We start from the raw sequence: 13,762 nt of genomic DNA, 5'->3' as shown, positions 1-13,762 counted from the left end.
TGTGCAGTTGAAGCATCAGTACCTTGGAGGATTTCCATTGGGGTTGCTTTCATCTTTGTAATGGATTTGATATTATTGAAATGTTGCACATTGAATTTATTTTTAAAGTTGCAAATCTTTTAGATTGTTCATGCTTTCTTTCTAGAAGTTAATAATAATGTACTTTTCACAGGGCTTCAAAGAACCAAGAAAATATATTGCTGCACAAGGTAATTTATAATCTTAAAAGAATATGCTTTCTGTATTCACCCTTTTTTTTTTTTTGAGCAGTGAAATTCTATTAGTAATCTTAAAGGAAAAATGAAAATCTGACATTTTGAAATTTAATGTGACAAAGTTGTCAATGAGTTTTTGCTTAGGGAATTTTGTGACAATTACTTCAATGCCAGATTTCTCATGTTGTATAATTTTACACCAAAAGTTTTCAGATTTCATAGCTATGCACTAAAGATAAAGATGAGAGTTTTTAAATGCTGTAGCCTAATGGCAGCAGCCATGATGAAATCAAGTGTGTGGCTGTTACTGGCACGATCTCTGGTTAGCTCTTCAGATTGCCTGGCTAAGCATGCAGGTGTTTTTCCATGTGGCTGCACTCTGAAAAAGTCCCTTAAATGATCTCCTCCTAGGCCCCAAGGATGAAACCACAGATGATTTCTGGAGAATGATCTGGGAACAGAAGGCAACCATTATTGTCATGGTGACTCGCTGTGAGGAAGGAAAGAGGGTGAGAAATATCCATCCTTCCCTCCTTCTATCTTTCCCTCATTCTTTTTCCTGAAAACAGAGTGGATTGCTGTGCTGTGCTGAATTACATACTCTTCTTAAGTACTTTTTTTTTCATTCTTTGCTGTTCTCTCATTGTGGCAGAACCTGTGTTGGAAAGCAAGCCAAAACAGTGTTGCCTTATGAATTACCAGTCTCACCAGAAAATATCACTTTAGTCACAGCAGTACATAGCAGAGGGTGAGCTTCCATATTACAGCTAATTAATCCAGAAAAGGGCTCAAGGTAGAACTGTAGCTCCTCATAGATCTGTCAGAAAAGGTATGGTTTCTGTTTTTATCCTGTCTATTCTGATAACCTGGCAGTGCCCTCAGTAAATCCTAGAAAGAAAATTTTACCTCTGTTGCCTTTTTTTAAGTGGAAGGCTGGGTGCTTCTGGCCTGCTTTTGTTCCTTATTCCAGGTACAGCAGGAAGAAGGGGAAATGCTGTTTTAGCTGCAGTTAAAGATGTTGACAGTCTGCAGATCTACAGCACACCCAAGCTGATGTTACAGGCAGGCAGGAGCAGCAGCCCTCATTGAAGACTGAAAACCAAGGCATGGAAGTAGCTGCAAACATTTCCCCAGCCTTCAGGCAACAGTAGCAGTCACTCTTCATTGTTCAAGTAGTGTACAGGATTTTTTCCCCCCACTATACATCTGAAATTAAATTCTATGGCCATAAATTTCAGGTCAGAGACCTGAGTTGTTGAATATTTGGAATTGAAAAGTTGGAAAAGCTATACTGAGTTGCCATCTATTTTAAATTAGGCCTTTTTCTAGCTCTCAGTTCTCTGCCACATCACCAGATCACTTACATAACTTCATCTCTTCACAGAACAAATGTGCCCAGTACTGGCCATCAATGGAGAATGGGACTGCAACGTATGGGGACATCATTGTGAAGATCTATGAGAGTAAAACATGTCCAGACTATGTCATTCAGAAACTGCATATCACAAATGTAAGTTGATTCAAAAGTGTGAGACTGACTGGAGTGTTGATTTGGAGTCTGTGTTTTAAGAGACCAGATTCAGCTCTCAATGGAAGATGCTCTGCTGTCTTTCCTAAGCATCATAAGGGAAAGCTTAGATGTAGGTGCAATTTTTTGCAAGAAATATGTGTTAGATATATATTTCCCAGCTTCAAAAGTTGGGAATATATATCCTCTGAAATCTACATTTAGGATTATACTATTAATATACTGCTAAGTGGTAAAAAATTAATATATACACTGCAGTGTCTTTATATATTTAGTTTGTTCTCTAACAGAAAAAATTTACTGCTTTGCGCGTATCTCAGCATAACCCTCTGCAACTAAAATCAGTGCAACTCATAATTTACCCTTCTGATAATTGTACAGTGGGACAATCACAAATTCTGGTAATCTCAAGTGTGTTTATAAATTTAAGTGTTTTAAAACCACCATTTAGAAGTATGTAAAGTCATTAAGGCTGGTTAATTGCTCTCTTTCACACATCTGAAATCACATTAGTTGCCCTATGTGTAATTGAGAACAAAATTTGCCATCAAAGGCTAAATGCTCAGCTCAGGCCCTTTGCAAAATATTTCAATGATAATAAATGAAGCCTAAATCATAGCTAAAAGCATTCAGACTCAAAAAGTAAATCTGCTGGCAGATCTTCAGCAAAGCAACAAAATCTGCCCATCTTGATTCATGATTACAGCTGGAAATTCCTATTCTGCTGTCTCATTTTTCATTAGAATTTACTCAGGAAGTGGTCTGATTAAAAGGAAGCTGTAACTTTATGTGGTCAGTGAGCAGATCAGGATGTTAAAAATTACCTATTTACAAAGGCATTGCTATGTCCCTTAAGGAATGTGACATTAGAAATGAGTGCAGCAGGTTAAGGGCTGATATTTTTAGAACTGTCTGCTCTTTGTTCAACTGACATCATATCAATAAGGATAAAATGGATATTGGTTGGGGAATTGAAGAGTGATCCATGGCAAGAAAGTGGAGACTTCTGCAGTTCTGGTAGAAGAGTGATGTATAATTACTGAAATGGCAAACAACTGTATTAATAGCTCTGCCACAACTGGATAGCTCAACTATGAGTAAGAATTTTGAGGTTAATTAGTGGAAAAAGGCCTGTGCAGGCCAGTAAAGGAATGCCATTGAACGGTTTTTTAATTTATTTTTATAATCATGGTTATCGAAATTTATGTCCTCTCTTTTAGTTTAGCAGCAACATACCAAAGTCCACTCAAGACTCACATGCTTTGGGCTTTAATCTAGTCACTTAGATTTATGTATACATCTGTATACACATACTAATGTATATATAGATTGATATATATTAAAAAGCACACTTCACTTTTTCTAGGGAAGAGAAAGGACAGCTGGAAGAGATGTCACTCATATCCAGTTCACAAGCTGGCCAGACCATGGAGTCCCTGAGGATCCACATCTCCTTCTCAAACTCCGACGCAGGGTTAATGCCCTCAGCAACTTTTTTAGTGGTCCGATTGTGGTTCATTGCAGGTAAATATATATTATTCTTTAAAAAATTTGGTAATGTTAAATGACTGAAATGAAGCTATTCAGAACAGGGATTCGGCAAAAGTCTTTGTCTGATCCCAGATTTTGTGACTTAAACACTAAAAAATGAGGCAGCAAAAGATACACAAGGCCTGTTTTTGAAGGATATGAAAGAAATTCAGGTTGATAAAACGTGAGGATACACAGACTTTTGAAAAACAGCCAGATCAATGTTGGGCTGCTCTGGCTAGAAGCACCATATTTGGCCATGTTGGCCTTGCTTTCACTAAGATACTAAAAATGCAAACTCATCATTGTTTGTGTTGCCAATTAATGTCATTGCCTGTGGATAACCAAGTCCCTTTGCGCATGGCAGTGCCGGCGTTGGGCGCACTGGGACATACATCGGGATCGATGCCATGCTGGAGGGGCTGGACGCAGAAGGCAGAGTGGATGTTTATGGATACATTGTGAAACTGCGTCGGCAGCGATGCCTCATGGTCCAAGTAGAGGTATCTCCCTGAAACTCCTGTCACCACTCTCCTGTTCTAGGGCTTAAGCAGTATTTCTCACAAGTACATTGCTCAGTTCACTTGAAGCTGTTCGTGGAAAATACAGCTCTGAAAAGTATTAAGAGGGAAAAAACTTCCAACAATTTTTCGATTTTAGGAACTTCAACTTTTTAAGTTCAGACTTTAGAAGAGGAAGCCAAGGAGAACAGCTTTTTGGCATACAATTCATAAATGCAAAAGTGAGCTTACAGAGTCAAACTGGATTAAAAAAATTCTAAAATACATCTGCCCCAGTGCAATTTTCATAAGAGTTGAGTACAAAAAAAGTTATGGACTGATGCATTGCATGTTTTAACTTATTTCAGCATTTTAAAGTTTTAACACTTGAATTTGATATCTGTTTAATGTTAATGCTTAATATTAATAATACTTATGATATTATCACAGGAGTAATAGCTTTTAATAATGATTTTTAAAAGTGATTTTATTTTTTTTTCTTTACTCTTTAATAACTTCATGTAAATTCTTCAAATGGGAAACACCAGTCACAGTACATCCTTATTCATCAAGCACTGGTGGAATACAATCAGTATGGAGAAACAGAGATCAGTCTCTCAGAACTTCATTCCTCCCTTAAAGATCTGAAAAGAAAAGACCACCCGAGTGAGCCTTCTCTGCTGGAGGCAGAATTCAAGGTAGATAAGCTTTGCATTCCAGTTGCCCTTTCTTCCCACTTATGTTAAAAATTGCCTTGCACAATAGTCATGGGCTAGAGAGATACCACAGGTAAATAGATCATTTAGGTGCTATTTTATTTCTCTGGCACAGAAAGTTTCTTTGCCTTCATGAAAAAAAGCTATATGCTAATGAAGTTTTATTTCTGCTTGATGTTAATATTTTTAAGACAGATGGAGCTCATAGAATGATTACTTGTGTGTGTGTGTTCATGATTTCCTGTGCCATTGTACATGGTGTAGCAGGCGTTTTTAAAAGGTAGTTCAAATGGTACCAAAGTTTAAAGAACTCAAGTAAGGAGAGAGGCACTGCAAGATGATGACTGGGTGTGAGAGTCCTGAGGAAATAATGATCTCAAGAACCATTTTAATCAAGCATAATGTCAAATATCCTCTTTCTTCAGCGACTGCCTTCATATAAGGGGTGGCGGACACAGAACATTGGGAATCGGGATGAAAATAAAAGCAAAAATAGGAATGCCAACATAATTACTTGTAAGTATTTTCCATTGCCTTATTTTTTATCTATTTTCTTCTTTTAGAAAAATTTTGAAAAAATGAGCAAATCACCTTATAGAGTAGTATTTGATTAGTTTTCTGAACACTGTAAAATTCTAAACTTCTTATAGTGATTAAAAAAGAAGAGATGAGTTTTTACCAATGTGAATTATTGGGAGTGTTTATTTCAAATAAGATGGCCTTGGTTCTGCAGTCTGTTGTGAAAGGACTGGCCTTTTCTATTCCCTGGCCCCCAGAAATGCCATACCCAGGGTGTGTGCTGTGACAGTGACACTTTGTCTCCCACAGATGACTTTAACCGAGTGCCCATCAGGCACGAAGAAGATTGCAGTAAGGACGGAGAGCATGATTCAGATGAGTCCTCCGATGAGGACAGCGACTGTGAGGAATCCACCAAATACATCAATGCTTCCTTCCTAACTGTATGTATGGAGAGGATCCATTATAGGCATTTCACAAGCTTTCAGCTCAAACTCCCATTCTCTTGTTGGAATCACAATAGAAAAGAATTTAGTTGAATAAGGAAGACAGAACTGATGGCTGATTGGCAAATCCATCTGTGTTTAAAACCATTAGCCTTCAGCTGGCCACATGATAATATATGTTTCCATTAGTGGGCATCTACAGGTGGAACCAAATTAATATTGTCCCTGTTAGTGAAATGTGACTAAAGTTATTCACATGGACCAAACCCTACCAGTGAAAATTTGAGCCAACAATTTTTTTATATATCCAAAGAAGAACAATTATTGGTCATAAATGTATCTTTATTTTTAGGAAGCTCAGTGGGAATTGACTGGTGCACCAACTTTGTGTGATATAAACACAATTTCTTAGTGGTAAAATCAAATGGCTGCGTAAAACAGAATGCTTTACCCCTTAAAAAAATGCTTTTCAAAAAATGGCAGGGTGAGATCTCAGCCACTGCAGCCTCAATATATCTTGTTGTCAGTCTGAAGTGATATTCTTAGGAGGACTGAGGTTAGTGTCATTTGGGTAGTAGAACTCCTGTAAGACCTATGCCTTCTGTGAAAGGCATCTTTTCCCTATAAACAAACAACATTAATTTATTTCACGGGGTATTCCTTAAATGATGAGTTCTATTGTTTGACAATCACATTTCAAATGAATTGAATTTTTTTTTTCTAGGGTTACTGGGGTCCAAAAGCCATGATTGCAACACAGGGACCACTGCAGGAAACTATCTCTGACTTCTGGCAAATGGTGTTCCAAAGAAAAGTCAAAGTCATTGTTATGCTGACAGAGCTGAAGGAGGGAGATCAGGTGGGGGCATTATCTGCACACTGACACACTGAATATCCTCTACATGCAAACAAAACACTGCACTGCACTCTCTCATTCCCTTGCTCAAATGTTTTCCATAGGATGAGGAATTTGCATTTCCAATATATTTTGCCCTATCATTTACCTACTTAATTTATTTTCCAATGAATTTTTCAGGGAAAAGTGTATGATGCTATATTTTAAAATACTGTGGAACTCCTTTAAAGTCAGTAGAGTCTCTAAGTGCATGTGGAAGGCAAAGTAAAAAGAGATTTAAGTGGCAGTCACTGACTTGTACTTTTATCCATTTTAGGAACTCTGTGCACAGTACTGGGGAGAAGGAAAGCAAACGTATGATGGCATAGAAGTTCAAATGGCAGATGTCAACTCTGGTCCTAGCTATACCATACGTGCATTTGATGTTGCACATCTGAAGGTGAAAGTTTCTTTGCAAATTCTGAAACGTGGTTTTCAAGGAGTCTTTAAATTTAAAACTAAATTTATAAACTTAGCCTCAAGAAAGAGGAGAAACAGTTCCCTCTGCAGTTCTAAGAACTCCTGCTCTAAGAAATGGAAATACTTTTCTCTTTCAGACCAACAGTCAATCATGAGAAATGCTATAAATTACCTCAAGTTTTCTATTCAGTGAATTGCTGAGATGGTGGCAGGGGAGTCTCAGGAGATCAGCTGTCTTTTGTACTTTGAACAAAGCTTGGATGTCTACCTACCTCATATTCATGAGGCAGAGCTATCACCCTGCAGCTCCTCAGGAATATAGTTCTTCCTTTGTTAATCAGCAGCAATAGAGTTACTGCGTGAATCCGTATTTTATCCATAACATCTCCACTGCTGTTTTGCAGACAAAAGAAACTCAGAAGGTGTATCAGTATCAGTACCATCAATGGAGTGGCTGTGATGTTCCAGAAACCCCCAAAGATTTAGTCAGCATGATTCTCAACATCAAACAAAAACTTCCAGCCAGACAAGTCTCTGAGGACAACAGGAGAACCCGCAGTGTCCCACTGCTTGTCCACTGTTGGTGGGTCTGAATTCAGCACATGCATTCACTAAGCTCTGGGTGTACATAGCAACCATAATTTTGGGATGCCTACCTTTTCTCACAAGCCTTTCCGGGTGTCTGGAGACTCAACTCTCCCAAGAAGATTCCTTGAATTGCTCAAGCTTGTTCTTTTGGATTGTAGTGATGAAAAGAAAGCGCGCTTTTCTTGGGCAAGTGTGGGTACAGAGCGGGTGCTATGAGCAGCTCCTCTTGGCTGGTGCACCTATTTTGTGGGGAAATGCTAGTCAGAGTGCACTTGCAGGATGCACTAGTGAATACCCAGTAGAGTTTTTAGGATCATCTCTCGCTCCAGGATACAAGTGCACTTTTCTATGACCATTTCCAGGAGTAGCCTTGCATGCCATCTGAACCAGAAGATAATTCTGCTAACAATAGTTGAGACTGTAAGTCTCAAATTTTTAATTTCCCTCTTCCCTTAAGTGGTACTTCAGGTCCAGGTAGTCTCTAGATAAACTGTGTCCTGTGTGAATCCTATACTTAATTTTGATCATTTCAGTCCAGTAAAAAATGCTTTGGAAATATAATTCAGTATAAAGTTTTAAAAATATATCTAACATTTAGTCAGAAAAGTTCTGATTTTACTTTGTAAATTTACATGTATATTTTGCATCATCTTCTAGTGATGGATCACAGCAGACTGGTGTATTTTGTGCTTTAATGACCCTTCTGGAAAGTGCAGAAATAGAAGAAGTAATAGATGTTTTCCAAGTAGTAAAATCACTTCGTCGTGCCAGGCTGGGAATAGTCTCCACATTTGTAAGTAAATCTTTTGAATTAATAGCAAAAAAAAAAGAAGAAAAAAAGAGATTACTTACCATGATCACTAATATCCTCATAACCTTGGGCTTAGTTTCTGTATGGGGAGCACTGATTCTAATCAGAACATTCACACTCACCCCCATTTGGGCAGCGGCGCTTGCTGATAGGGATGAAGGAGTATGAGATAGCCAGAGCTGCAGTTCTCTACTGCCTTTGGCAAAGGGTGTATAATATCAAATTACAAAGTGCAAAAATTGCTGTTCCTGCAGGTGGTTCATGATGTACATGCAGTGTCCCTTCTGCAGCTGGGAAATGAACTCCATTTGCAGGCTGGCAGCCACTGACTGTTTTGTTTAGTCACTCCAGAGGAACTGTGGCACACACTGTGCAGTTACCACAAACCAGAGCTGCGTGTCATCAGTATGGGCAGGTTATTACATGACCTTCCAGACTCAGTATAATACATGTTGTTTGCAACCTAGGTACTCTAAAAACCGTATTTTTGGTACTTTATGAACCACTGAGTGACACCTTGGAATATCTGATGCAGACAGTTTCAGAGAAGTTATGTACACATGAAGTCAGAATAAACCATAGGAGCAACACTCTCTATGCCAAAAACTGTGGAAGTGCTTCATACGCAGTCTTGCTTATCCAACTGCATGCTACATTTCTAAAATGTAGGAGAAAAAAGAAAGAATGGATTAATTCTTGGACTCAGAGCATTCCATTAACACTAACTTCTTCTCTTTTTTTTTAAGGAACAATACCAATTTCTGTATGACACCATTGCCAGTACCTACCCTGCACAGAATGGACAAATAAAGAAGAACAGCCAGCAGGAAGATAAAGTTGAATTTTGCAGTGAAGTAGGAAAATCAGAGCAGGAAACTGATTTGATCACAACTGATCTTGCCCCACCACGGCCAGAGGAAGTTGAGCCACCTGAAATATGTGATGGTTCTAAGGCTGCAGATAGCACTAAGGAAACAGAAAGTTCTACAAATGGCCCCACAACTGCAGTTCTAACTTAGAGCTAGACTAAAAAAAAGTGCTTTTCTGCCTGCAAAGAATCTTAAGCAAAATGGGAGGTATAAGATTTCTTCTCCTTCTTCCCACTTTTCTTTTTTTTTTAATGTTAATTATTTTTGGTTTTTGAAAGGTACAAATTTAAAGGAATACTTGAAACTTTTAGAGAGTGACAAAGAACTGTGGAATTTTAATTTTTGTGTAGATTTGCATTTAATACTTCTTCAGAAAACTTCACTATTTTTATACTTTTCCTTTTAAAAACATGTACAGTGTAATACTATGCTGAGGAATGTGAATCAAATTTTTTTATTTCTGTAACAAGGAAAAAAGCAGCTCAGAACAAGATTATTGAGTTGCAAGAACAGATCTGTCCTCAAAACTACTAGCAAGTAAGTGAACCTAGAGGTAAACAAATATATTCTAGTATTTCAGGATCAATGAGAGCATTAATGATCTCTTGGGACTTGTGGGAGTTTGCCAAAAAGTTTTAAGAGTTTATAATTTACATCATGTGGCAATTCCAAGGAATTCTGACTTACAAAGGATGTGTAAGTCCTCCCATATCAATGCAGAATTGAAATTTTTGCATTTTTCTAAGTGTCCTCAAGGTGTCCTTATTGCTCCACATATACTAATCTGATACTCCTATAGGAGTTTGGCGATAGGCATTTGATCATTGAAATGGTTCTGGTGGAAAACACATCCTGTTTACTCTTAGAGCTTGAAATACTGAGTGCTTGCATATCTATTTCTTATGCTTACATTTATTTAAAGGACTACTTCCATGAATGCCTCCAACCTCTTTTCAGAATTGGAAAATACTTTGATAATTTTACTTGTAGATTTTAATTGGTACAGGATATTTTTTTTTTCCTAGTGATGTTTTGTATGTTGCAATTTTGATATTTTTACTATTTCTTGCTGGATTTTAGCCTACTGTTTTCAGAACAAATAAAAAAGGTAATTAATAGTTGACATGATGAAAATTATTTTGCTCTTTAGTACTATGCAAACTGATAATTTACTTCTAAATGTATAAAATCTTGCGCTGTCCCATACATGGATAAAATTTACAAGTGTCAGTAGGAAAACACATCATTTAATTCTTCTAAAACTCTGTGTGTACCCAGGTAAGTGTCATGACTCTCTCAGAACAGAGGAAAGAGGCTTCATTTATTTTGCTTGAAGCCGTCAAAGGAGCAGTCACGCGGCAGATTCATTGCTCCAAGTTTATCACTGCTCATTCCTAATTTCTCATTACAAAACATAATTGAAATCACTTAGAGAGCTGTCTAAACAACATGTACAGTCACACTTGGTTAAAACCCTGATTTAATTGTGCTGTTAGCCTAGATCAAATATATCATTCACAATTATCAGCTCAGACAAGTGCTTGCTGGCAGTCTTGTTTCAGAAAGTGGCAGCAAGCAGACACAGAGCAGGGGGATTCCCCTTGGCTGTCAGCTGAACTCCTTTTCAGCAAGGAGTTGTGTTAGGTGATAAACTAACAAAGCTGAAGGGGTCGTGTGTGGAGGGAAAGCTCTAGGGACTACATGGGAAGATAATCTAAAAGATATTGTAGGCCCAAAATCTATTGGCTAGTTTTAGAGGAACTAAAAATAAAATTCTAACTTTAGCATCCCTTGAAGATCAAAAGTATAAAGACCCCTGGATGCAGATTAGCTCACTGGTGTTCATTGCATGTCAGAGAACAATAAATTTATTTTCTTTTGTTTAAGATTTGGCAACTGTAAAACCTCTTGTAGAAAAGCTAGTTCTACGTGTTTAAGCACTCTAAGAAGTGAGTGCTGCTGTCTAATGTAAGGCTGTGGAGACAGAGACTAGTCACACTTTTAAAAATAACTGAAAGTGTTTCCCAAATCAAAAATTACACCAAATGTTTCTTGTTTTAAACCTGAGGGCAATCATATACTTCAATTCCTTGAAAAAAGATTCCTATGTTTTTTAGGCTTCTGCAGCACTTAAGCTGTAAAAACCTTGTGTGATTATGATTTAACTATTTTCTAGAATGATTTCAGTGTTCTTTTGCTGGTATTTTTTTAAAGAGAAGAAGCCAAATTAACTCTTGATTTGTGCATGTACTTTGAAAGAGAAATCCTTAAATTTTCCTTCATGCATGTCTTCATTATTAGAGAAATGGAGCTTTACACTGAAACTGCCCTCATGTACCTAATGTAAATCACTTTTGCAGTAAAGTTCCTTACAGTCACAAGGAGGTAAACTGAGCTCTTGGCTTTTAATTATTTTCAAATTAAAGAACATATTGTAGAATTAAACCTCATTAAATCCCAGTTCAATGATTGAAGGAGCCTGTCTTAACACAGTTTAGAAGTTCTGATTGCTTCCAGGAACTCTCCAAGTGTGTGCCAGGGATGCTTTTTTGCCTTCTGTATTGTCCTTTGTTTCCTGAACATCCATGAGGTGGTGACACAGAGCTTGCAGAAGGTGGTCCTTATGCTGGATGCTGCACAGTCACTTGGTTGATTCACTTGTAGGATTAATCTCACATTCCCCAGGAACATGGTAAAACATTTTACAGGTGAGACATGGACCCCGAAAGCTTTGCTAGGAATTGCTTTGGCTCTTTCAGGGCAAGAACAATAGAGTAGCACACTGGCTTTGCATAGCTTGAAAGTTGAGAAACAGTCTCAGAGTAAGATGAAAAATGTTTATCTCATGAAGTACAGCTAAACCACAGAAAACATGCTAACCACTGCCTCAAGCTGAGCAAACTCCTCTTGGAGAATGGTTTAGAATCTGAAGTCCAGGATAAAAACAACTAAGCAACGGATGAGCTGAGAGAGGACTTTGAGCAACAAATAAAGGTAATCTAGTGCTTATGTGACCAGAGGGACTAAATTTCTCCCACGATTTTCTGGGTAGATGCTGACATAAAGGTGGGTATGTAAAAATTACAGTGCGGTGTTAATGGAATCCAGTGTGGGAAGATGGGGAAGAGGAAGGACCTCAGAGTCTACACAAGATTATGCTCTCAGGTAACTGCAATGAGGATTGAAGTGTGTGTGGGCTTTTGTTTAGTTTTTTCCTGTTTCTCATGCTCTGTAGTGAACAAGGCTGTTACATTAAGACCTTTTCAGAGGCTGAACAGTATGATGCAACACAAACAGGGCCAGCACACAGAGCCCTGGCAGTCGGGGTTCCGGGAGATGGCAGGAGCCCTGCTGCTCTCCCACAGCCCAGCTGCCAGTGCTGGATTTGTGCTGCTGAGGGAATGTTTGTGCCTTCCTTTCCCCCACACTCGTGCAGACATTGTCCACCAACCCGCTCTCTCCACTTCGAGCCGGCTGGTGCTGCCACAGCACATGCTCCAGTGGCACCGAGCTCACTCCCGCTGGGAAAGGGAGGGCATTCTGCCCCTTGCCCCCAGCGGATGGGCTGGGCACAGCTGGTGGCCAGACGCAGGAGCTGAGGGTCAGGGCAGGCCTGAGGGTCCCCACTGTCCCAGCCCTGTGCTCCCTGTTACCCGGAGGGCACCCCCTGTGCAGGAGGGCTGCTGGGGGAGTGAGGCGGGCAGTGCGTTCTGGGCTTTGCTGCAGGCCAGGAAAACTGGGTGGAATAATCTGGTGCGAGAGGCACAAACTGTGCTGGGTAGTGGGTCTGAACCACAGAAGGTGCTGAAGTTACAAAGGGAAGAAAAATCGTGACATTTTGAGCTGTTTGTTTGTGTGAGATAGCAAAGAAAGTAAAGTGAGTGGTGCCTCCAGACAGGTGTTTCATTAAGAAGTTGTATATTTAACATTCCTCAGAAAAACTCTCCAGCACCAAGGCTTATCTCTTTGACAAGGAATCTTACTTCTGTAAAAGCCTAGGGTTTTTTCTGACATGGTACATTCTACAGATTGCCTCTAAAAGAAAATCAGAAATTCCCTGAGGGCTCCACACAGCTGTACCACAGCTATTTTTCCAATCATAAAGCAACTGTCTGCCAAGAACCAATGTGCTGGTTTTGGACTAGGGAGAACTACAACAGAAGAAAAGAGAGTTTCAGTTACAGAATACAGAACATTTCTATGTACATCAGCTCTGCTTCAGAAAAACCTCAAATCTTCAGATAAATATAATCCAATTTTTTGGAAGGTATGGCAACAGAGAATATTTTATACAAAAGCTTAAGTCAATCTGTTTTTTCAATGCAAAAGGAAGGAACATAATTCTAAAAGTAGTGTGCAAGTTGATGCTCAAAGGTCTTCTTTATAGTGATAAAAAATTATTTAGGAAGGATACTTGCTATAAGTTATACTAAAATATAGCTTTAAATAGTTTGAGCTTTAAAGAGTTATGTCCATAGATTCAGAATTGCCAGCATCAGCAATGCATAATGTTACTAAACTTTCTAAAATTAAGATAATAAATCTTTTTCAGAGGAATAGGCATAGATCTATTTACAGCTGGGTGTCTCTTCAATCCCACATCTGTGTAGTGCCACAGCAGGCACTACAAAGCCATAAGTGTGACTGTGACACACAGAGGGAAAAATAAAAGGAAGTTTATTTTGGATCAGTTTCAGCACTCAGATTTAAATTTTTGCTTTTGGA

The 13,762-nt window shown here is 38.6% G+C and overlaps 1 protein-coding gene across 2 annotated transcripts in view; it reads left to right on the top strand.

The window, feature by feature from the left end:
- The window catches only part of PTPRC (protein tyrosine phosphatase receptor type C), a 56,916-nt gene extending 46,756 nt beyond the window's left edge, over positions 1-10,160 (top strand). For both annotated transcript variants that reach the window (XM_084211804.1, XM_084211803.1), the window contains 13 exons: positions 173-209; positions 627-724; positions 1,600-1,725; positions 3,110-3,267; positions 3,641-3,776; positions 4,322-4,471; positions 4,915-5,005; positions 5,318-5,451; positions 6,179-6,313; positions 6,627-6,749; positions 7,174-7,352; positions 8,015-8,150; positions 8,915-10,160. In XM_084211804.1, the coding sequence (XP_084067930.1) occupies positions 173-209; positions 627-724; positions 1,600-1,725; positions 3,110-3,267; positions 3,641-3,776; positions 4,322-4,471; positions 4,915-5,005; positions 5,318-5,451; positions 6,179-6,313; positions 6,627-6,749; positions 7,174-7,352; positions 8,015-8,150; positions 8,915-9,187 (1,776 nt within the window). In that variant the 3' untranslated portion in view covers positions 9,188-10,160. The remainder of the gene's footprint in view (positions 1-172; positions 210-626; positions 725-1,599; positions 1,726-3,109; positions 3,268-3,640; positions 3,777-4,321; positions 4,472-4,914; positions 5,006-5,317; positions 5,452-6,178; positions 6,314-6,626; positions 6,750-7,173; positions 7,353-8,014; positions 8,151-8,914) is intronic.
- Positions 10,161-13,762: the final 3,602 nt, after the last annotated feature.

Source organism: Fringilla coelebs, assembly GCF_963513975.1.
Source record: "Fringilla coelebs genome assembly, chromosome: 9".
Classification (NCBI taxonomy): domain Eukaryota; kingdom Metazoa; phylum Chordata; class Aves; order Passeriformes; family Fringillidae; genus Fringilla; species Fringilla coelebs.
Note: the sequence above shows the minus strand (reverse complement) of the source record. Positions and strands in the feature narration are given on the sequence as shown.